Source organism: Nomascus leucogenys, chromosome 8 (genome assembly GCF_006542625.1).
Source record: "Nomascus leucogenys isolate Asia chromosome 8, Asia_NLE_v1, whole genome shotgun sequence".
In the NCBI taxonomy this organism is placed as follows: Eukaryota; Metazoa; Chordata; class Mammalia; order Primates; family Hylobatidae; genus Nomascus; species Nomascus leucogenys.
In genome coordinates this window covers 20,620,585-20,642,942 of record NC_044388.1, presented here as the reverse complement: position 1 = coordinate 20,642,942, position 22,358 = coordinate 20,620,585, and the positions used below count along the sequence as shown (strand labels likewise).

Below are 22,358 nucleotides of genomic sequence, written 5' to 3'. Positions count from 1 at the left end.
CGCCTGACCAGCTTTTTAATTCACTAAGTATTTATTGAGCACCTACTAGGTGATGGGGGCAGTTTTCGGTGATGGGGACAGAGCAGTGAAGAGAATGAACAGAAGTCCCTGCTCTTCTGAGGCTTACATTGCAGAGGGGGTGGAAAACGCAATAAAAAGTTAAAATACACACGGTAGGTTGTCTGATGTATACAAAGGAGGCAAAGAGCTGGAAGGGGACTCAGCTGGTGGGTGTTTGGAGGCAAGGGGAGGGAGAGGAATGCAGTATTGTCTGGAGAGAGTGAGCAAGCCTCAGGCCATGTGGGGGAAGAACATTCCAGCTGGAGGGCACATCAGTGCTAAGGTGGGAGTGGGCCTGGCTTAGCTGAGGACCAGCAAGGGGGCCTTGTGCCAGGCATGGGTGAGTAATGGATAGAAGAGGGGGCAGTGAGTCAGAGATAAATGGGTCATTCAGGTGTGTGACAGCCCTGCCAGGTGAGGTAATAAAACTCAATATGCTGATGTAATTTTTAAATGCCTATTATATAGGTCTGTCTCTTTTCAAATGTGAAAACAGATGCTACACTGAGAATTTCTAAGTCTAATCAGAATAAAGATTTGTAATATTTTATGCCCATATATATGTGGTTTTAAGCACAATATGTAATGTTTTCATCATTTCCCGTGCTTGCTCTGAAAGTGGGCTGTTCCAGGGCTGTGAAGGGGTCCTTTCTTTTCCTCATTGCTCAGGTCAGGTGGGAATAGTTTCTGCTTATACTTGCAGGGTGGTTTGAAAAATCTTTGTTTCTGAGTATCTGTGTTCCTCAAACATGCTTAAGCCAGCACTCATTATCTCTGCCTTTCCTCCCTCCAAATACCAGCAAATGTTTTCTCTTAAAACTTTTTTTTTGTTTTGTTTGGACCCAAGGAGCAGTGGTACAACCAAAAACTCTGTTTTGAGCTTAGAAACTTGGAGGTGAGAGTGAACTGGAAGATGCCTGGCCCCTCTCTCATGAATTATTAGCACAAATCAGGAGAAAAATTCCTCTATCAAAGGACAGTGATACGTCCCAGCGCTTTCTCCATTAAAACATGTGTGGGTGGAATGCACTAGGGACTAGGTCCTGTAAGACTCAGGTGTGCTTTGAAGAAACTGCTACGGAATGTTTGAAGCAAGAGATAGACCAGGGGAGGGAGGAGTAACTGTTTCTTGAAGCTGCACCAGATTCCAGGCCTGGTGGCAGGCTGCCCGGTCTGGGCTGGCAGAGCCCCTACACCCCCGACCTTCTTGTACACAGGTGAGATCTGGTTGAAGTAAACATTGGCCTGGAGGCCTTCCTGCAGCAAATACTGTGTGGGGCAATGGGGACCAGGGTGGTCAACAAATAATCAGGCACGTCCCTGCCTCATGGAGCTTGCAGTCTCCTGGATCCAAGGAAGCAACTGTAGCAGGGTGAGGGGGGATTCTGGGAGAGTCACTCAGGGCCCTTGGAGAGGCCAAAGCTTTGTTGAAATAGGGGGCATCAGAGTTGAGGCCTGCAGACCCCAAATAGTCTGAAGATAACATCCAGAGCAGCCTTGAAGTGGAGGAGGAAGATCGCTGACGGTACAGACATCGTCTGCAGGTTGAGGAAGGTTGGGGTGGGGAGAGGTAGAGTGTTAACAGGACCTTTGGTGATTGGCTGATTATAAAGAAAAAACACATGTGTGGTCTTTGCATCTGTTCAGGGTAGCCTGAGTCAGGGCTGCTGCGCTGTCCCCATAGCTCTGACTTGAAGTTTGGCCATCAGAATGGTGGTACTTAAGGTCTTGGGCTTCAGTGGTCCCCCCATACTGCTTATTTCCCTTTGGGGAAGTAGGTGAGTGGGGCAACATTTGAAACTTGTAGAGTGACTTAGCTATATAGCACAGCCGGCAAAGCTTGGCCTCTGGAGCCAGACCGCCTGGCACTGAATCCCAGCTCCCCTCTTCATAGCTGTGGGACCTCTGCCAGATTATGTAATTTCTGTGCCTCAGTTTCTTCTTTAAAATGGGATTGTGTCTCAGTTTTTGCTGTGAAATAACCAAAGCCGTGGGGAAGGGCAGGTGGAGGGAAGACAGCTGTCTTGACATCAGGTGATACAGGTTGAAATCAGAGGTCTGCTGACTTCTAGGGATACTTGGCACATGGAAGCCTCAGTCTCCTCATCTTTGGATCTGGGGGCTGCGATTCTTGCCTACATCCCTGGGTGGCCTGGAGGATGGTAACGGATGCTGTGTGAGAGAGTGCTTTGAGAGCTGCCCCGCCTGAGTGGACAAGAGGGCCCCCTGTGTGGTTGGCTGGCAGGGTGGGCTGAGACCCGCTGGGTGCTGCAAACAGAGAAGGTTCCCAGGAAATGTCCACTGGGGCCACACTGGCCATGGGGCCTGGCAGTGGCTCTGTTGTTCTCTTCCCCCAGGTCATGCCATGACCTTTCTTTGTCAGATCGGCACTGGGAAAGGGGTCAGAGGGAGGGCTTGTACAGGCCAGGATTACAGCGGGATGGACTTTGTAGTCACTGGATCAGCAGGGCGTTGCGCTGTGGCCTGCCTGCTGTGATGTGAAAATTAGTTTCCCTGAGTGAGCCCTGCTTTATTTATTATTTATTTATTTATTTGAGACAGAGTCTCACAAACTGCAGCGCAATGATGTGATCTCTGCTGACTGCAACCACTGCCTCCCAGGTTCAAGCGATTTTCGTGCCTTAGCCTTCCGAGTAGCTGGGATTACAGGCATGTGCCACCACAGCCGGCTAATTTTTGTGTTTTTGGTAGAGACGGGGTTTTGCCATGTTGGCCAGGTTGGTCAACTCCTGACCTCACATGATTCGCCTACTGCAGCCCCCCAAAGTGCTGGTATTACAGGTGTGAGCTACCGCGCCCGGCCTCCCGCTTTGTTTTTGTTTTTTTCCTGAGACGGTGTTGGCCTCTGTTGCCCAGGGTAGGGTGCAGTGGCACAGTCATAGCTTGCTGGAGCCTCGAACTCCTGGGCTCAAGTGATCCTCCCACCTCAGTCTCCCAAGTAGCTGGGACTACAGGAGCACGCCACCACGCCTGGCTAATTTTTGTTTTTGTAGAGATGGAGTCTCTCCTTGTTGCCCAGGCTGGTCTCAAACTCCTGGGCTCAAGCAGTCCTCCTGCCTTGGCTTCTCAAAGCGTTGGAATTACAGGCATGAGCCACCACGCCTGGCCTCCCAGTCTGTTCTTGGACAGACTGACTGTGAGGACAGTTGTGACACTGGTAAAACACAACCTTGTTGTTCTCCTTTCCCTCCCCAGAACCTGTCCACTTAGGCACAGGTTGGCTCATGAACCTGTGAGATTCTGCCTTGCTTGGGGGTGTTAGCATTTTAAGAGTGGCCTTTCACTTTAAAAAAAGATGATGTGTGGATATGGACAAATGGCCATGGTCTACTTAGTGGGGGAAAAAAAAACTATACATAAAATATATATAAAACTATATAGAGCATATATAAAACCATATATATAGTAAAAGAATATATGCATATGAGAAGACAGGCCTAATATAGTTATTATTATTATTTTTTTTGAGACGGAGTCTCAACTGTGTTGCCCAGGCTGGACTGCAGTGGCATGATCTTGGCTCATTGCAACCTCCGCCTCCCAGGTTCAAGCGATTCTCCTGCCTCAGCCTCCCAAGTAGCTGGATTACAGGAGCCCACCACCATGCCTGGCTAATTTTTGTATTTTAGTGGAGACGGGGTTTCACTATGTAGGTCTAGCTGATCTCGAACTCCCGACCTCAAATGATCCGCCTGCCTTGGCCTCCCAAAGTGCTGGGATTATAGGTGTGAGCCACCGCGCCTGGCCCTAACATAGTTATTCTTGCGTGGGCCAAAGAATGTGAACTGCTTGTTACCAATTATGGTGAAGTAAATACAGACATTGAGAGTAAGACTTTAGAATTTTTTTTTTTTTGGCAGTTTGATGTTGTGACATCCAGGTGGCATTTTACTTTCCTAGTTTGTTTTTATTCTACAGAAGTATTGATTTACGGTGGATTGGATGGGGGAAGATCCATCACCACATTGTTTGAGAAGCCTGGCTCTAGAAAAATGTACCCTCAGATGTTACCAGTTGTTGCTATCTGCTGAGGATGCTGGTGATGTTTAGTTTTCATTTCTTGGTGTTTTCTGAAATATTTACAATGACCATATGTTATAATTTTCATGGGATGGGGGTGGGGAATGAAGCCTGTTTTAAAAAAAAAAAAAAAGTCTTTATAAGCCAAATAAATGAATTTCTCTGGAAGGAATTTTAGAAACTATGAAGGCTGATGAGAAAAGCTTTGGATTGGTTGTTCCTGCCTTAATTGTAGATAAAACCTGATGTTGTGGGTTTGCTTGATGAATTAGTGTATTGTTAAGCTACTGTAGTTGTAATTCATGGAAGGATGAAAAGTGCTATAAAGGCACTTTAGGATCTACAGCCAAGAAACCGTCATATATATGCTTATTTAGAAAATACAATAAATCAAGATATAATGGAAAACATTCCAAATATTAAGAATATGTAGATATTCGAACTTAGTTACTCTATGTATTTGACTGTTAGCATCATTTCTATATGGATAAATGTGGGCACATATAGGTTCTCTTGCACAGCTGCTTCATTCATGGTAGCCACATTAGCAAAATGCTATTAGTGGCCAAAACATGTTCTGGCCATTGGCTAGAACATAGAAATAGCTATCTAATATTGACAAGGACTGTATTACCTTAAAAAAAACTAGGCATGTCTTCCGTTTAAGCTACAAATATCAACAAGGTAACACACAAACTCTCCTGGCCCCTCAGCTGAAACCCATGGCAGGATCATAAGTGCTTGCTATTGCAGTACACGCCGACTTTCCTACAAATCAGGTGACTGTATCCCCAGCTGTATTCGAGGTGCCTACCCTCTGACTCTGAGGTGTCATCTCAAAAGAAGACAGGCTATGGGGGTTGATGGATTCATTGCTATCCCTGTGGTTAATGAGAGTCTTCAAATCCCCAAGTTGACAGAGATGTGGTCCCTGTGGACTGTAGCCTTTTAATTTTGAGCTGTTATTTTTCTTTGTCAGCATTTGTTGTAGGGACTTTAACGTAGTGGTGTGTGTGTGTGTTTTGGCTGGATGAATTAAACATCTATTGAACCTCATCCTTTGGCAGGCAGCCCAGGTAACTTTGCCCAGCCCTTCTCGTTGAGAGTTACTTAGTCTGCCGATTGCCACGTAGGTGTTTCCAACATTAAAGACTATACTGCTTTTTTGTAGTGCATTTTAACCAAGAGTATCACAGACTTTGCAAAGCAGCTCTTGGAGAGCTCAGCAAGTCAGCCCCTTTCATTTCCTTAAAGGAAGATGGAAAAAATTTTGTTCTATTCTTGCCTGATTTTTTTTTTTCCTTTGCTGTGTTTTGCTGGATTATCTAAGAGATGTTAATGTTTGCTCTGACAGAAAGAAACTGCTATCAGGGAGACAATGAGAGGAATATCCGCTGTTTATTATAACTGCAGCCCAGCCCTCTTAATGTAAATCTTTCATTGTTTGGCATTAAACGCAACCAAAGCATGATGAATGGGATTTGATTGTCTTCATTCACCACACCCTTTTGTTTCCAGCATGCAAAAGGATTCAGCTTTGTTTTGCTAGATTTGAAGCCCACAGATTTAATGTTCTCTTACTTGATTTTTGGCTTTATCGGAAGAAGAAAGGGGGTGTTTTTCTTCTTCATTGTTCTGATTACTGTTTCTCCCTAACATTATCCCAAGCCTTAATAGCTTAAAACAACTGTTCTGTTTTGCCTATGATTTGTGGGTCAGGAATTTGGAGAGGGTTTTGAGAGGGCTCAGCTGGGCGGTCCTTGCTTGAGGAGTTTTATGCAGTCAGATGCCAGCCTGGTTGTAGTCGTTGACGGCTTGGTTGGACGTTGGAGATGGCCTACTCTTGTGTCTGACAGTGGATGCTGGCTCTGAAAGCTTATGCTGGGAGCTCAGCTGGAGTTGCAACCAGAGTGCCTACGTGTGACCTTTCTAGTGTGGTACTTTTGCTTCCTTTTGGTTTCTGGCTTCTTCCAGAGTGAGTGTCCTAAGATGACCAGGTACAAGCTTCCTGGCTTTTTCTGACTGAGCCTTGAAACCTTCAGAGCAGCTCGTCTATTATAATCTGTTGGTCCAAGCAGTCATGAGCCCACCTGGATTCTAATTCTTCTTGATCCTGGGGCAGTGCCAAAGAGTTGTAGGCCATGTTTGAAAACTGCCACCCTCATGGTGATTTAGAGACAGTGGCTCATTTTGAGGCCTGTAGGACATATACTTTCTTCCTTTCTTCCCTTCCTTTCTGTGGGGAGACTTCATAAACAACTACGTTTCAGTGTCTTCTTGGGGTGTTTTAATGGTTAACCAGCCAGCAAAGCAAGGACTTTGGTTAGTATTCCCAGTGACCTTAAATAAACCAGCCACGATAAAGGCAAGATGGACAGTTTTTAATAATGCTGTGGGCCTTGCCATGGGGAATTCTTTGCCACTTTGCCCATTTCTTAAAAATTTTGAGAAAAAAATTATGGCATGGCTTCAATGCCTATTAGAAAAAATTAGTGGAGCCTAGAGCCAGAGGTACTACAATAATTAGACTGTTGCTTTATAGTTCAGGGTGGTAGGGTTCTAAAGCCCCTTGGGCTATTCCAGATAGATGTGCTGTTTTCTTTCCCTGCCACTGGTTTTGCTGGGTCTTCTCTGGGGAAAGAGAGTCCCGGTATTGCATTTATTTGATAGAAATTAAATCTACTTCCCCACTTAGAACTTGTTAAAACCACACTTCAATGTTATGAAACTTAGGGTCAAAAAATGCATAGGAGGCTGGGCGCAGTGGCTCACGCCTGTAATCCCAGTAGTTTGGGAGGCCGAGGCCAGCAGATCGCTTGAGGCCAGGAATTTGGGACCAGCTTGGCAAACATGGCGAAACCCTATCTCTACTAAAATACAAAAAAGAAAAAGTAGTAGCCAGGTATTGTAGTGCATGCCTGTAATCCCAGCTGCTTGGGAGGCTGAGGCACAAGAATCGTTTGAACCTGGGAGGTGGAGGTTGTAGTGAGCCAAGGTCATGCCACTGTGTTCCAGCCTGGGTGACAAAGCGAGACTCTTGTCTTAAAAAAAACAAAAAACAAAAAAAAAAAAAACATAGGAAAGCTTTTTTTTTTTTTTTTTGGAGCTGATAGAAACTAAACTACATAGCTACATAGCATATGATGGTGGAAAGTGTGGGCTTTGGAGCTCAGAGCTGGATCTGAATTCTCTCTTTGCCTCTCAATGTGCTGTACAGTCTTGGTAAGTTATATCAGCTTATCTGGGTTTAATTTCCTTCTAAAATGTGAAGGGCAATACCTATCTTACAAGGGCTGTTAAGCGTTAAATATGGTGATGTTTGTAAAGTGTCTGGCATGGTACCTGGCATATATGTCCAACAAATGTTGATCCTTTCCTCTTCCAGCCCCTTAGCCATTTATTAAATAATGGCACCTAAGTAAAAATAACCACTATTTTGTGAAAGGTTATTATATGCTAAGTTTTGTGTTAAGTGGCTTCTATAGTTTATCCTATTCATTCTCACAACAGTCCTTCAGAATGTTGATGAGAAAGGGAGGCACTGAGTGAATAAGTCAATTCTCTTAGGTCACACAGCCAAGGGGTGGTGGAGCCAGGATGTGTAATGAATCCAGGAATCTGAGGCTGGAGCCTATAACCCTTAAATAGTTTGTGTTTGGAGGCATAGCGGATGCATATTGAGACCCCCCCTGAGGCTGCTTAGATGAAAGAATGCTGTCTAGGACTTAGGGGAGCAGGTTTTCAGTCTTTGCCCTGATATTAATCAGGTATAGATCCTTGGGAGAGGATCTTTATCTCCTGAGATTTCAGTCACTTCATCGGTGAAATGGGAGCATCTAAACTAAAAGATGGGCTAACTTTTTTCCAGCCCTGATATTGTTTGACTGGGATCTCCGTTCTGATCTAGCCACATGTTGAATAAATTTTGAACCACCTTCGGTCTTGACAGTTGGGGGAATACAAAAGCTCTGTAATCAATCTATTCTGTAATAGACTTAAAATTTTATTTTTATTGAAACAATACTTGGATACAGTTTTTTTAAAAGAGCCCCTGATAAGTTATAATGAAAAATGAAAGTTCTCTACCTCACTCCCCCGCACCCCTAGTTCTATTCCGATGAAATGATGTTTTTAGCTGTTCCTTCTGGTCATTTCTCCTGTGTCTCTAAAGTTACAGCCGTTGACTTTGACTCTTTTGCATCCTGTGCTCTCCTTTCTTAACATTTTGATTAGCTGAAGGCAGGAGGGAGGTTATCCAAAAGCCAGCAGAAGTCAGCCAGCCAGCCTGCCTGGAATGCTGTGGTGGGTGGATGTGTGATTCCTGTGCAGGCTACACTAACTGATCTCTAGAGCTTTCTGAGGCTGGGCCATGAACTCACCATATCGCCCTGATTCTAAGACTCGTGCTAATTATAAAGTGGACCTTGTATTTCACAACAGCTTGGGTGGTGGTTGAAACATCAGCCCCTATAAACATGCACATCAATGGTGTAATCTGTCTGAAATCGAATGATTGTGAATTTTTGAAAAAAATCGTAGGTCTTGCAGTTGAGGAACTATGTGAAGCCTCCTGGCGTAAACATGGAAATGGTGCTTTTGTGGCTGAATTCAGTAAAACACGGCTGTTTCAGCATTTCTATATCCTCTTACACAAAGAATCCTGTGGATTTAAGAACATGTGTTTGGCCATAAATGAAAAAGCACTGGGTCCCACCAGTCTTTCTAGCTGTGTGCATGAGCACGTCCTTGCTTACGTGCATGCAGGGTTGTTATGTAACTTCAGTCCATCCTCTCGGGCCTTGTAGGACTGACCCCTGTGCTTGCTCGCACGTTTAAAGGGCTAATGAGGTTTTTCTTTTGTTCGTGGTGCTTTGTATCTTGGGCTTTTTTTTTTTTTTTCCATTTCATAGCAGATGAGTAATGTGCCCATATCATATCATAAAAAAATTCGAGGATGGCATATCTCACACATACACGTGAATAGCCAGTCATCACACTTATGAACTACAAAAGAGTCTACCTTGGGCTATTTTAAACATTTTTTTGTAATTGGTTCAATTCCATTCTGGTGCCTGTGTAACATCAATAAAAAAGATGAACTGAAAGGGAGTCTTGGCCAGGCATGTGGTTCACACCTGTAATACCAGCACTTTGGGAGGCCGAGGCCAGCGGATCACGAGGTCAGGAGTTCGAGACTAGCCTGACCAACACGGTGAAACCTCGTCTCTACTAAAAATACAAAAATTAGCTGGGTGTGGTGGTGAGTGCCTGTAATCCCAGCTACTCAGGAGGCTGAGGCAGGAGAATCACTTGAACCCGGGAGGCGGAGGTTGCAATGAGCCAAGATCGTGCCACTGTACTACTCCAGCCTGGGTGACAAAGTGAGACTCCGTCTCAAAAAAAAAAAAAAAAAAAAAAGGCGAGTCTTTTCCAAATGATATTCTACAAAATAACTGGCTCATATTATTTAAAAATTGAGGCTATGAAAGACAAAGACAAAGTTCCAGATGAAAGAATGTTAGATAACAAAATGCCATGTATGACTCTTAGATTGGATCTTGGACCAGGAAAACAATTTTTGCCGTTTATTATAAAAGAAATTAGTGGGACAATTGATGCAATTTGGAGAAAGTTGTAGACCAGATTAATAGCATTGTACCAACGTTAATTTTCTGACTTTGATTATTGTACTCTGGTTATATAAGTGGATGGCCTCATCTTTAGGAAATATGCACCCAAAATATTTCAGGGTAAAGGGGCATGGTGTCTGCATCTTACCCTCGTTTTTTCCAAGTTTGAAATTATTTTACACTAAAAAGTTAAAGAGCCTTTTGCCTTAACTCAGCCTCCAAATAGCAGCACTTCCCTTTGGTTATGGAATCTTGACACAGGCCAAGGATTGAAAGGAGAGCTGCGATGTTCTAGGAGGTGGAACTGGGTGCTCACTTGCTTGTTTGGAAACACTTTATAGTTAGATCAGAGTTCTAAACCAGACCCTTTCTGTCTAGGAGGGAATTGGTTCTACTTAGGCCTTAAAAGGGTCCAAGACCCTTGTTAACCTCAGAGGAGGGAAACTTGAAGGAGAAAACCATGATGACCCCTATATTTTCTTACTTCTTCTCTGTCCTCTTAGTGAAAGGAATCTCTTGGTGGTTCAGATAAGGACAGGCAGTGTGATGCCTTGGAAAGGGTTGGAGTGAAGAAATAGGATCTGGCCTTGTCAAAGCTGTTGAATGCACAGGGCTTGCCCAGAGGGTCTGGAGCTGGGCGATGCCCAAGCTGGGATTAGACTGTCCTGCATTTTGTCCCACAACCCACTCAAATAGCTTAAATTAAAGAGAGGATTTTCTGAAAGGTTGTAGGAGTCTCGTGGAACTCAAGGGAGGGGAAGTGTCACTGGCTTGGATGCGTAGGGAAACCACATGTCTCAGTTGGCCCTGGCAGTCTTGGTGGATGCCTGTGGTCCCAGCACAGTTATTAATAGTGCCTCTCCTTATTCTCAAAAGTGTCCTGTTTGATTGATACATCATATGACCGTGTTGTCACAGGATTAGAATCAGGAGCCCGGGGCATCTCTCACTGCCCCTCCCGTGCCACCTCATGGTTCCCTCCACATTTGCTTTTTTCTGTCTCTCACCTCTGTTTTTGTCTGTCTCTCCCTCCTCTGGTTTCCTCTGTTCTGATTCCTGAGAGAGGGAGTCTTGTATTGGAAACACGGTGGCAAGTCCTCACAGAAGGAAGTAGCAGGTCTGGCCGACACTCTGAGGGGCCCCTACTCCTGAAGTCGGTCAGGGCCTGAGATGAGAAAAGAAAAGGACTTACGGGAAGGGGAATTAGGTCCCTGGTTTCCCGCAGTGATCTTGAAGTTCTCCCCAACTTGAAGATCCTAGTATGTTCTTCCTATTCCATTCCTTTCCATTTTTATTTGTCACCTTGGGGCTGTTTCACCTGGGTCTTCTAGTTGGATGACACCAACTGCTGTGGAATTGGGCCTATGCTGTGGGCAGGAGTGTTGTGGCTGCTCCGGCTCCCTGGTGGTCTTCATCCATACCCCTGTTCTCTACCTCTGCTTCTTCCTGGCTCCTACACCCTCCTGCCTCGGCCTTTCTGGTTTGGCTCCCTTGGTCCCCCACTCTGCCCTGGTGCAGTCTTTGTGCTTTTATCTCTGCTGCAGAAATCTTAAGGTAGAATCAGCTTGCTCTGGCCCTCAGGGCTATGAAAGCCCCTCCCAGCAGGAGCTGGGACTAAAAAGAAAAACCAGACAGAGGCAGGAGGGAAGGCATCCTGAGGCCCCCAAAAAGCACGGCAGGATCTCTCAAAGCAGAGAAGGGTCTAGGGCTAGGCCTGTGCTGTGCAGTAGGGCAGCCACTAGCCACACGCAGCTATTTAAATTATCATTAAGTCTGTTGAACCTGGGAGGCAGAGGTGGCAGTGAGCCAAGATCGCGCCACTCCACTCCAGCCCTGGCGACAGAGTGAGACTCCATCCCCAAAAACAATTAAAAAAAAATCAGTAAGTTAAGTAAGTTTTAATTTTTTGAGACAGAGTCTCGCCCTGTCATCCAGGCTGGAGTGCAGTGGGACGATCCTGGCTCATTGCAGCCTTGACCACCTGGGCTCAAGCAATCCCCCTGCCTCAGCCTCCCATGTAGTTGGGACTATAGGCATGCACTGCCACACCAGGTTAATTTTTGTGTTTTTAGTAGAGATGGGGTTTCGTTATGTTGCCCAGCCTGGTCTCAAACTCTTGAACTCAGGAGATCCTCCCACCATGGCCTCCCAAAGTGCTGGGATTACAGGTGTAAGCCACCGTGCCTGGTCCCTTGAAGTTAAGTAAAATACAAAACTCAGTTGCACCAGCCACATTTCAAGTGTTTGCTTGGCCACAAGTGGCTGCGGCTTCTGTGTTGGATGGCACAGATGTAGCACATGTCATCGTCACAGAAGTTCCATCAGCCAGCACTGGAGAGCACTTGCTCCCTTTTCAACCAAGAGCTATTTAAAGTGGTTTCTTTGTGTTTTCTAGTAGCTGCCACAAGTGCTCTTAGAGAATAGATTGGATGGGTGAAAAGAAAGCATGATTTGTATTAGGTTGGTGCAAAAGTAATTGTGGTTTTTGCCATTAAAAGTGATAGTGAATGGAACATTTCAGGTACCTTTACCACTGGCCAGTAAGTCAGGATGTTTTCACAGTGCCTTTTATCATAGAATTCTAGTATGTTCCTGCTAACAGAGACTTTCCCATCATTCTAGGGCTGGATTTCCCTAACTCCAGTTATTCTGCTGCTGCCACCGTCATTTTTGCCATATCCTAGGACTGCATGTGCTATTTATTCCACGTTGTCTTTTAAATTGGTTCATGTTTTTACGTTAGGTTTTTTTTTTTTTTTTTTTTTGATACATTTCGCTCTTGTTGCCCAGGGAGGAGTGCAATGGCATGATCTCGGCTCATGCAACCTCTGCCTCCCAGGTTCAAACAATTCTCCTGCTTCAGCCTCACGAGTAGCTGGGATTACAGGTATCTGCCACCATGCCCGGCTTTTTTTTTTTTTTTTTTTTTTTTTTGTATTTTTTAGTAGAGACTGGGTTTCACCATGTTGGCCAGCTTGGTCTTAAAACTCCTGACCTCAGGTGATCCACCCGCCTTGGCCTCCCAAAGTGCTGGGATTACAGGCGTGAGCCACTGTGCCCAGTCTTACTTCAGTTTAAAAAGGAAATATCCTTATTATAAATGGAAAACCATCAAAGGAAAATACATTTTTTTAAGCAGGCGTTTTTTTAAAGAGTAATGTATACATAGGAAGTGCCCACCTTGTCAGGGTACAGCTTATGACTTTCAGAGTAATGTTACGTTGTTTCTGGTGGATTGTTTTCCTTATCAAATTCTAGCAGATTCCCCTCTTTATGGAAGGCTCTGAGCCTGGATTAGCTTCCCTTTTCTTTAAGAAAGAGATTAACAAACGTATACAGGTGCTGAAGACATTGTGGTACCAAATGGAGTCTTTCTCCCTGACAAAATCAGAAGCATTTAAAAAAGATCTGAGAAGCAACAACTGCTTCATTCTTATTGAAAGTACACTCTTGCCTTTGGTTCAAGAGGGGTCTATGTAGAGCAGGCCTGAGGGCAGGTGCCATGCAGCACACTGGAAACTTTTTGGCTGCAGGTCCCCCTTCACGTTCTTGGTAATCATTGAGTACCCCAGAGAGCTTCGTTTTTGTGGATAATATTAATATTTGCCATATAAAAATCAAGACATTTATTTCAAAGGTCTATATTCATTAAAATGACAATCAGCCTATTACATGTTAACAAAAATAATATATTTTATGAAAAAGGACTATTTTTCCAAACAAAAAATTCAACGAAAGAGTAATTGTTTTACATGCTTTCACAAGTCTCTTTAATGTCTGGCTTAATAGAAGAGCTGGATTCTCTCACCTACTTCTGCATGTCATGTCATTTCTTGCCGTGTCACCTGTCAGGTAGCTTCTGGAAAACTCTACTGAACACTCAGAATTTTCTGACAGTGAAAATGGCAAGTCTTTATTAATGAAAATGGCTTCCATGTTGCAGACCCCTTGAAAAGGTTTCCAGGTGCCCCATCCCCATCCCCACCCCCACCAGTGGTTTTGCCCGACCGCACTCCGAGAGCCACTGGTGAAGTGACTGACACACTGGACTAGAAGACTGAAGATGGCTGGTTGCAGTGGCTCACGCCTGTAATCACAACAGTTTGGGAGGCTGAGGCAGGAGAATCACTTGCGCCCAGGAGTTTGAGACCAGCCTGGACAACACAGACCTCATCTCTACAAAAAATTTAAAAATTAGCCGGGTGTGGTCGTACGTGCCTGTAGTCCCAGCTACTTGGGAGGCTGAGGTAGGGGCATTGCTTGAGCCCAGGAGGTGGAGGCTGCAGTGAGCCATGATTGCGACACTGCATCCAGCTTGGGTAACAGAGAGAGATCCTGTCTCAAAAAACAAAAAACAAAAAATACTGAAGATGTCTGCTTTCATCTAACACTTGACACTTGATAGTCCTGTGACCTTATGCAAAGAGATTAGGTCACCTGGAACTCCAACGCTCCAGTTTTCTTTTGTTTTTCTTTTTTTGAGACAGAGTGTCTGTCACCCAGGCTGGAGTGCAGTGGCATGATCTCAGCTCACTGCAACCTCCACCTCCTGGGTTCAAGCAGTTCTCCTGCCTCAGCCTCCCGAGTAGCTGTGATTACAGGCACCTACCATGCCTGACTAATTTTTGTGTTTTTAGTAGAGATGGGGTTTTGCCATGTTGGCCAGGCTGGTCTCGAACTCCTGACCTTAGGTGATCTGCCTGCAGCCTCCCAAAGTGCTGGGATTACAGGAGTGAGCCACCGCACCTGGCCTCCAGTGTTCTTATCTGTAAACTCGGGATGGAAATTCTGGCTGAGCCTGTTTTACAGGGTTGTTGTGTGTCTCAGATAATGCCTGCGAAACCTCTTTCTGCCAACTGAAGGTGGTATACTTGTAAATGGCATTAGTAAGGATCTTTTGAAGTACGGTGTCGTCTCTAACATGTAGGACAGTTATTTTTAAAACATCACCATCCCATCTTTATCTCACTTAATTCTGGGGACACCTGTGAAGAGGAAAAGCCACGATTCTCAGTTTCCAGGCAAGTAATTGAGGTGAGCAGGTGAGCGATTGGCCAGAAAACAGGGACTCATCCTGTGTGCTGCATGTTCAACCTGCATGCTGCTTCCGCTGTATACTGGTGCTGGCTGGTGTGGTTTAGCTTGAGCTCTTATCTGACACAAGATTGTTTGTCTGACACACTGACACAGTCAAACAGGGAGACTCTGCCACCCCCAGCAATTCTTTGCTTGAATAAATTACCTTCAGTCTGAGTCACCTAATGGATGAAACACAATTTTCAGATTTGAAGAGCTGAGGCCTCCTCCAAGCAGAGGGAACTGTTTGAGAACTCTTTCAAGTGCTGATCTAAAAACTCCCCTGCTAAACAGCCCTGAGATGGTAAACGGATTCTTTTTCTTGACTGGTGGAAGATCTGCTCGCTCTCTCAGATAAGTTTGTACTTTTGAGTCACTCCCCTCCATGGCTCATTTCCTGCAGGGAAAGCAGTCAGCTTACTCTCCTCCCTGGACATTCCCGAAGCCACCCCTACTCTGATCTTGGAAAACACATTTGCTTATAATTGCAGGAGACAAAGAATCACGGTCAAGTCTTTTCTTTAAGAAACAAGACAAAAAGTCCAAGTTCAATTGTGGCAAGGTGGCTTTAAGATGTATTTAAAGAAATGCTTTATAAAAGCTAGGTTGAACTAAATTCCACAGACGCTGCTCCTTATACACATGGCTTTATTGTCAGGGGCAGAAGCCCTCCAGCAGTTACCTGTATTTAATTACAGTGCTTTGCCATGCTACAGAATGTGGGTTGGCCCTTGCTGTCCTATGCTGATATGGATTCCATAAGGTGTATCTTTCAATCGTATGTTTAAGGCTTAATTCAACTACAAGTGACAGCAATACAATTCTAGCTGGCTTGAACAAAATAGAAAGCAATGATGATGATGGAAGGGGGCCTGTCTTGGCTCAGGGAAGAGGAGTATAGGGTTAGACTGTATGGCGTTGCTGGGTCCAGAGGCTCAAAGTGCCACTGGGACCTCCTAGGGGTCTCCTTCCCTTCTTTCTTCTCTGTCAGGCTCTCCCCTCATGATGCCAAGATGGCTGCTGTCTGCTGCAGGCCTTCATTCCATCCTCTTAAACATCTCAAGTGGAAGAAACTTCCTCTAACAGTTGCAGAAAGGTCCGGAAATGAAGTCTCATTGGTTATGATGGGTCATTTCTATCGCCCCTGTTCATAGAACAATCACTGTGGCTAGGAGTATGGCTGTGGCCAGGCCCTGTCCCATCACTAGGGACTGAGAGGTGGGGGTGAGGACCAACGAATATTAGGGCTGTAACGCTGGGGAGACAGGAAAGATTTTGGTTTGTGGCCTCTCATACCTCAATACTTTTGGGAACTGTTACCCAAGTAACTGTGATCCTCAGTGGAATGGTAACAGCTGGGGGCGCTTTTTCTTATGGGCGGGGGTGGGGGGGTGGGGGTGGGGTGGGTGTGGGGCGGGGAAGACTGGCTTTGTGTTTCGTTTCAATGCCTCTTTGATGAATAGGCTTGTTGGTGGTTGGAAGTCAGCTAGTCATGCATCATTCCTGGCAGCACAGCCTCATTTATAGGAGGAAACGCTGATGTCAAATCAAGTCTTCTGGGTTTAATACCCTTTGATGGTCACACACTTAATACAGATAGTCACAAAAAGGGCATCAGTCAGACTGGCGGGCCCTGAACCTGCCCATCAGAATCACCTGAGGAGTCTTTTAACATACTCTGCACCCAGGTAACAATTTCGTAAAACCTAAATTTGATCAGGTCATGCCCCTGCTTAGAAAAATCTATGGTATTTTACAGTTGAAAACAAAAACCAGGCATCGTGTTGTACACCTGTAGTCCCAGCTACTTGGAAGGGACAGGAGGATCCCTTGAGCCCAGGAGTTTGAGGCCACAGTGTGATATAATCATGCCTGTGAATAGCCACCATACTCCAGCCTGGGCATCATAGCAAGACTGTCTCTTAAGAAAACAAAAACCGCATCGATTCTCGGCCTTTTGGCTAAGAGCAAGTGAAAATGAAAACCCAAAAAACCCCCAAAAAACAAAAACACAAAATCAAACAAAAAGCCCTATAGTATCCCATTCTCCCACCCTACCCCTGTTTTTTTCTCCCCTAGACTGTTAACTATATTAGTTTAATATATTTTAGCTGATGGAGGTATTTACTTCTATGACCAAGTAGTATGTATTGTGTGACTACTTCTTGATTTTTTTCATTTGAGTGACTATCTGTTGACATCCTGCTATGGAAGATGAGGTTTTTGTCTCTTTTCACCCTCTGTCCTGTACTTTTCCCATCTCCTGTCTTCTCAGCAGAATCCATTGTGGTTAGTATTTGATTACTTTATTGCCGCTAGGTAAGTGCTATTCACAGTTGAGCCATCTAGTAAACTATGATTATGTTTCCTTTTTGTGGTAGAATGCATTCTTTAATTATTTCTGACAAAGGGTGCATTGGAAATAAATTACTTGAGACTTAAGTAACCCTATGGGAAGAAAACTCACCACACAGAACCAGGTTAAAAGGTTTGATTTTGAGATGTGATTTATGGCCAAAGGAAGAGAAATGGCAAATAGAGAATAGCAGAGGGAGACAGAATTTCAGTGATGAACTAGCACCAGAAAATCTTCTGCAAAGAAAGAAGCAAGAAATAATCTCCCCTTCTCCCCACCATGCCATGGCCTCCCATTGTTCATGGGATAGAGTTCATGGGATGCCTTTATAATTGCCCAGGAGGTGTCCTCGCTCCAGCCCTACCAGGCCAGCCCGTCCGTGCTGGAGGGTCGAAGTTCCCCCTTCTCTGTCTGGTGGAATCCCCTTTCTTCACGTCTCACTTGGGTTGGGTGGCCTTCTCAGCCATGTGTCTGTTGCTCAATGTATATAAGTAGTCTTAGCACTGCTTGAGTTTAATTGTTGGCTCTGCCATTTCCCAGCTCTGTGACCATGGGCAAGTTACCTTTCTTTTCCTTGCCTCTGTTTCCTCCTTTATAAAATGTGAATAACAACAATAGCACCTACCTGTTACGATTGTTAGCGATTGCACAAATTGGTGGGGTTAAAGCACTGACAGTAGTGCCTGCCACATAGCAGTCAGTCAGCCTATGCCCTGTATCCATCCTTCTTTCTCCACAAAGGCAGCGTTGGTGGGTTGTATTCACCAGTGCCCCAGAGAGCTCTCGGCAAATCAGATGTCTTTAGCAGCTGGGCCGGGAACCTGAATGAGTGATTCAGGCACCAGAGTGATAGGGACTGGAGAGGAGGGTAACCCCTGCCTAAGGGGGCACCTTCTGCTCTACTTCTAGCTATTTTTTTTCTTTAAATGAAAAATTTGAGAATTCATTTTTTTTTTTAATGTGAATTTTCCCTGACATTTACTACACAGCTTACCAGCTAAATGCACTAAGCTTATTGGCCCATAGGCCACTGCTTTGGGGCTCAATTCTCATTTAACAGAGTAGGCCTGGGGGATGATGTGACCAGCTGCAGGCCACATGCTAACCGATCTGGCCCTCCGTTTTCTCACTGGTGTGAATGTGGACAGCACTGGCACTGCCCACCACCAGGGAGGTGACCGTGAGGATGCGGTCATGCATGCGAGTGCATCTTGCAAAGCGGCTGCCTGCACAGTGTTACAAGTTATTATGTCTACCGTGTCAGCTGCCCTCGTCTCTGGGAAACTCCCTGGGTGGTTTTTAATAGGGTCTCAGGGTCTCTTTTTATACCAGGAGGAAAAATTGTATGCATTTATTGAGCACTGACTGTGTGCCCAGAAATTGTTAAATGTTTTACATTTGTGTTCTCCTTGATTCCTTCTAAGAGCCATCCCTATGGGATGAAAAGTAACAATTTTTTAGGTAATACAAATGGTTCATAGAGAGGGCCCTGATTAGGGCCTTGCAGAAAGAGCTTTAGTCGGCAGTGAATCTGTGTTTCTGATTAAAATCCTGGGCTTTGACAGCATGCTGCTTCCCTCTTACTGGAAGCCACGTCCTGTGGAAGCTCTGTGGGGCTTCTCTATTCCCTGGGCACTTCCCCTGGAGAACAAGTCTAGTCTTGTTTTCTGCCTGTAGAAGCTGCAGCGGATGACCCTAAGCCTGGTCTGATAAGGGAGAAGGCAGAGGAAATCAGGATGATGATGATGGCACAGAACCAGGGGAAAGGGGGCAAAGCCTGTGTTGGATATGGGATCCAGGCTCGGGAGCTGAGGTGCTCCCATGGGAGGTAAAGCTTTTATCCTCATATTTTGGAATGCCGGTAGCATTTTCAAACCCATCTAGCAAAAGCCCACAGCTTGGGATGACCGAATGAATTAGAACTGATCAGAGCCTCCTTTACTTCCATGAGACCCCTGCAATTGCATATTTAGAAATAAAATTTTGGCTGGATGCCGTGGCTCACGGCTGTAATCCCAGCGCTTTGGGAGGCCTAGGCGGGTAGATTACTTGAGGCCAGGAGTTTGAGACCAGGCTAGACAACATGTGAAACCCCATCTCTACTAAAAATACGAAAAAAAAATTAGCTGGGTGTGGTGGCGCACACCTGTAGTTCCAGCTACTTGGGAGGCTGAAGCACGAGAATTGCTCGAACCCGGGAGGCAGAGGTTACAGTGAGCCGAGATCATGCCACTGCACTCCAGCCTGGGTGACAGAGTGAGACTCTGTCTCAAAATAACATAAAATTTTTCTGATAGTTACTTGTGAGGCAGGCCCCTCTAGCCAATGAAACGTGTTTTACCAGCAAGTGGGTGTTGAGTCTCCAGGCCCATAGCTTATGATCATGTGTTCTTCTTTTGGAGTATCCACTTCCCCTTTCTTTTCTTTTCTTTTGTTTTTGTTTTGAGACAGGGTCTGTCGTCCAGGCTGGAGTGCAGTGGTGTGATCTCGGCTCACTGCGGCCTCAACCTTCTGGACTTAAGCGATCTTTCCGCCCTGGCCATAGGCACACACCACCATGCCCAGCTAGTTTTTTTGTTTGTTTGTTTGAGACAGAGTCTCGCTCTGTCTCCCAGGCTGGAGTGCAGTGGCGTGATCTCGGGTCACTGCAAGCTCCGCCTCCCGGGTTCACGCCATTCTCCTGCCTCAGCCTCCCAAGTAGCTGGGACTACAGGTGCCCACCACCACACCTGGCTAATTTTTTTTTTTTGTATTTTTAGTAGAGACGGGGTTTCATCTTGTTAGCCAGGATGGTCTCGATCTCCTGACCTCGTGATCCGCCTGTCTCAGCCTCCCAAAGTGCTGGGATTACAGGCGTGACCCACCGTGCCCGGCTGCCATTTCCCTTTTTTTTTAAAAAAAAAAACAACTCATGCATGTGTCCCTCCTTCCCCTAGGTGTGGCTTTGTCAGGCAGATGCCTGAGGGAGAGGTAGAGGGGATGTGGGGTTTGAATCACCTGATCCCTTCCAATAGGTCCTCCTAGACCTGGGACTAACTTATTTAAATTTTTTTTTCTCCCCTTATGGAGAGCCTCTTGGATCTGATTTCTTGACTTTTACAACATGATTAAGCCTTGCACAGTCCCTCTTTGCCTTCCTAACTCCTATCAAGGTCCAAGTTGCTAGTTGCTGTCGCCAGGATGGATGGCCACCCTTATCTCTTGCCATTCTCCACATTCCAGACCTCCAGCCTCCTTCGGTTTCTTGCAGACACCATGCTGTTCCCATTCCCCTCTTATCTGGACACAGGCTCTGCTGCCTGCTTGGGACTCAGTATTTTCCTCCCCTCCCCCGAATTCCTATTCATGCTTTGGACTTCTGCTTAGATAGTACTCCTCTGGAAGTTTCCTGTGACTGTCCCTCTAATACATGGTCTGGTGCCATTCTTCCCTGCTGAGTTCCATGGCGCCTGGACCATTCCCACCCTGGCACTGACTTTTCTGGAATGGGCTGTAATACCTACCTCACCCACCAGGCTGTAGGCGGTAAGTGCCCTGGAGACAGGGCCACGCCTAAGGCCCAGCACCAGGTCTGGCATGTGGTAAATAAATAAATAAATTCGCAGTCAGTGTTTAACATTGACACAGCATCATTTGGACTGAAGCTGCCAGAGACGGCTGGACATTCTTCCCCAGAGAGAGGTTTAGGCAGCGTTGAATCCATGTCTCTGATTAAAATCCTGAGCTTTGACAACATGCTGTCCAGAGGTCCTGGACAAAGCTTTTTAATCCATACCATGCTATGCAATATAGTAGTTGCTAGCCATGCTAATTAAAACATTTTAAGTATAATGAATTAATTTTTTTTTTTTGAGACAGTGTCTCACTCTGTCACCCAGGCTGGAGCACAGTGGCATGATCTCGGCTCACTGCAACCTCTGCCTCCTGATTCAAATGATTGTCCTGCCTCAGCCTCCTGAGTAGCTGGGATTACAGGTGCCCCCCACTATGCCTGGCTAATTTTTGTGTTTTTAGTAGAGACGGGCTTAATTTCCAAAGGGTCCATCCTGCCGGTACCTCCCCCACAGCGCACAACATGCTGTGCACATACACAGTAGGTGCTCAGAAACTTTGCGTTGCTGTTGCTCACTAAGCATTTTTTTTTTTTTTTTTTTTTTTTTGAGACAGAGTCGTGCTCTGTCACCCAGGCTGGAGTGCAGTGGCATGGTCTTGGCTCACCACAAGCTCTGTCTCCTGGGTTCAAGAGATTCTTGTGCCCCAGCCTCCTGAGTGGCTGGGACTGCAGGTGCCTGCCGCCACGCCTGGCTAATTTTTGTATTTTTAGTAGAGATGGGGTTTTGCCATGTTGGCCAGGCTGGTCTCCAACTGCTGACCTCAAGTGATCAGCCTGCCTCGGCCTCCCAAAGTGCTGGGATTACAGGCGTGAGCTACCACACCCGGCCTGATTAAAATTAAATAAACTAAAAACTCCTTTCCTCAGTCACACCGGCCAGTTTCAAGTGCTCAGTAGCCACACGTGGCTGGTGGCCGCCACACCGCACTGTGCAGACAGAGCACAGGACGTTTCCGCCGTGGCAGGAAGCTGTTTTGGGCGGTGCTGCTCTAGACGCTGTCTTGTAAAGGTGCTACTTTAGGGGTCTGTATGTTGGGTAAAGTCCTTTGTTGGTGTTTCTGTCTGGGTCCAGTAGGTGTTTGCAGATCCCTTCTTAAGCCTGAACTGTGTTTCCTTGGTTTCCCCTGGCTGCAGGATGCTCGTCAGAAGTTCCGCTCTGTTCTGGTTGAAGCAACGGTGAAACTGGACGAATTGGTGAAGAAAATTGGCAAAGCTGTGGAAGACTCCAAGCCCTACTGGGAGGCACGGAGGGTGGCAAGGCAGGTAAGATAGCCCCATAGATGTCTCCCCTACCTTGAGCCTCACTACCCCTCAGTTTTGAGGGTGACTTTGACTCTGTATCACCTGCTGAAGTTTAGAAGCTCGAGTCCTATATATCTTATCTGCAGTGACCCACCCCCCCCGGCAATCTGCTTCATTCCAGTGCTCAACACTGTTAATAGGGTGTGAGTGCTGGCATTTGGATGACCCTGCAAGTGGGTGCTCCCTGAGATGGTGCTGAGTGCACTTACGGGGACGTGTCCAGAGTGTGTTCCTCCTCCGCTCCTAATGACAACCTGTCAGGCAGCAGTAGAAAGATTCG

General features: G+C 45.8%; 1 protein-coding gene and 1 non-coding gene across 5 annotated transcripts in view; one reads left to right on the top strand and one right to left on the bottom strand.

The window, feature by feature from the left end:
- Positions 1 to 22,358, top strand: part of SH3BP5 (SH3 domain binding protein 5) — a 77,831-nt gene that overhangs the window by 6,826 nt on the left and 48,647 nt on the right. For all 4 annotated transcript variants that reach the window (XM_012508502.2, XM_003265389.4, XM_030816844.1 and 1 more), the window contains exon 3: positions 21,911 to 22,039. In XM_012508502.2, the coding sequence (XP_012363956.1) occupies positions 21,911 to 22,039 (129 nt within the window). The remainder of the gene's footprint in view (positions 1 to 21,910; positions 22,040 to 22,358) is intronic.
- Positions 9,009 to 9,117, bottom strand: LOC115836528. Its single transcript, XR_004031600.1, has one exon. It is a non-coding gene; the product is annotated as a small nucleolar RNA U13 (small nucleolar RNA).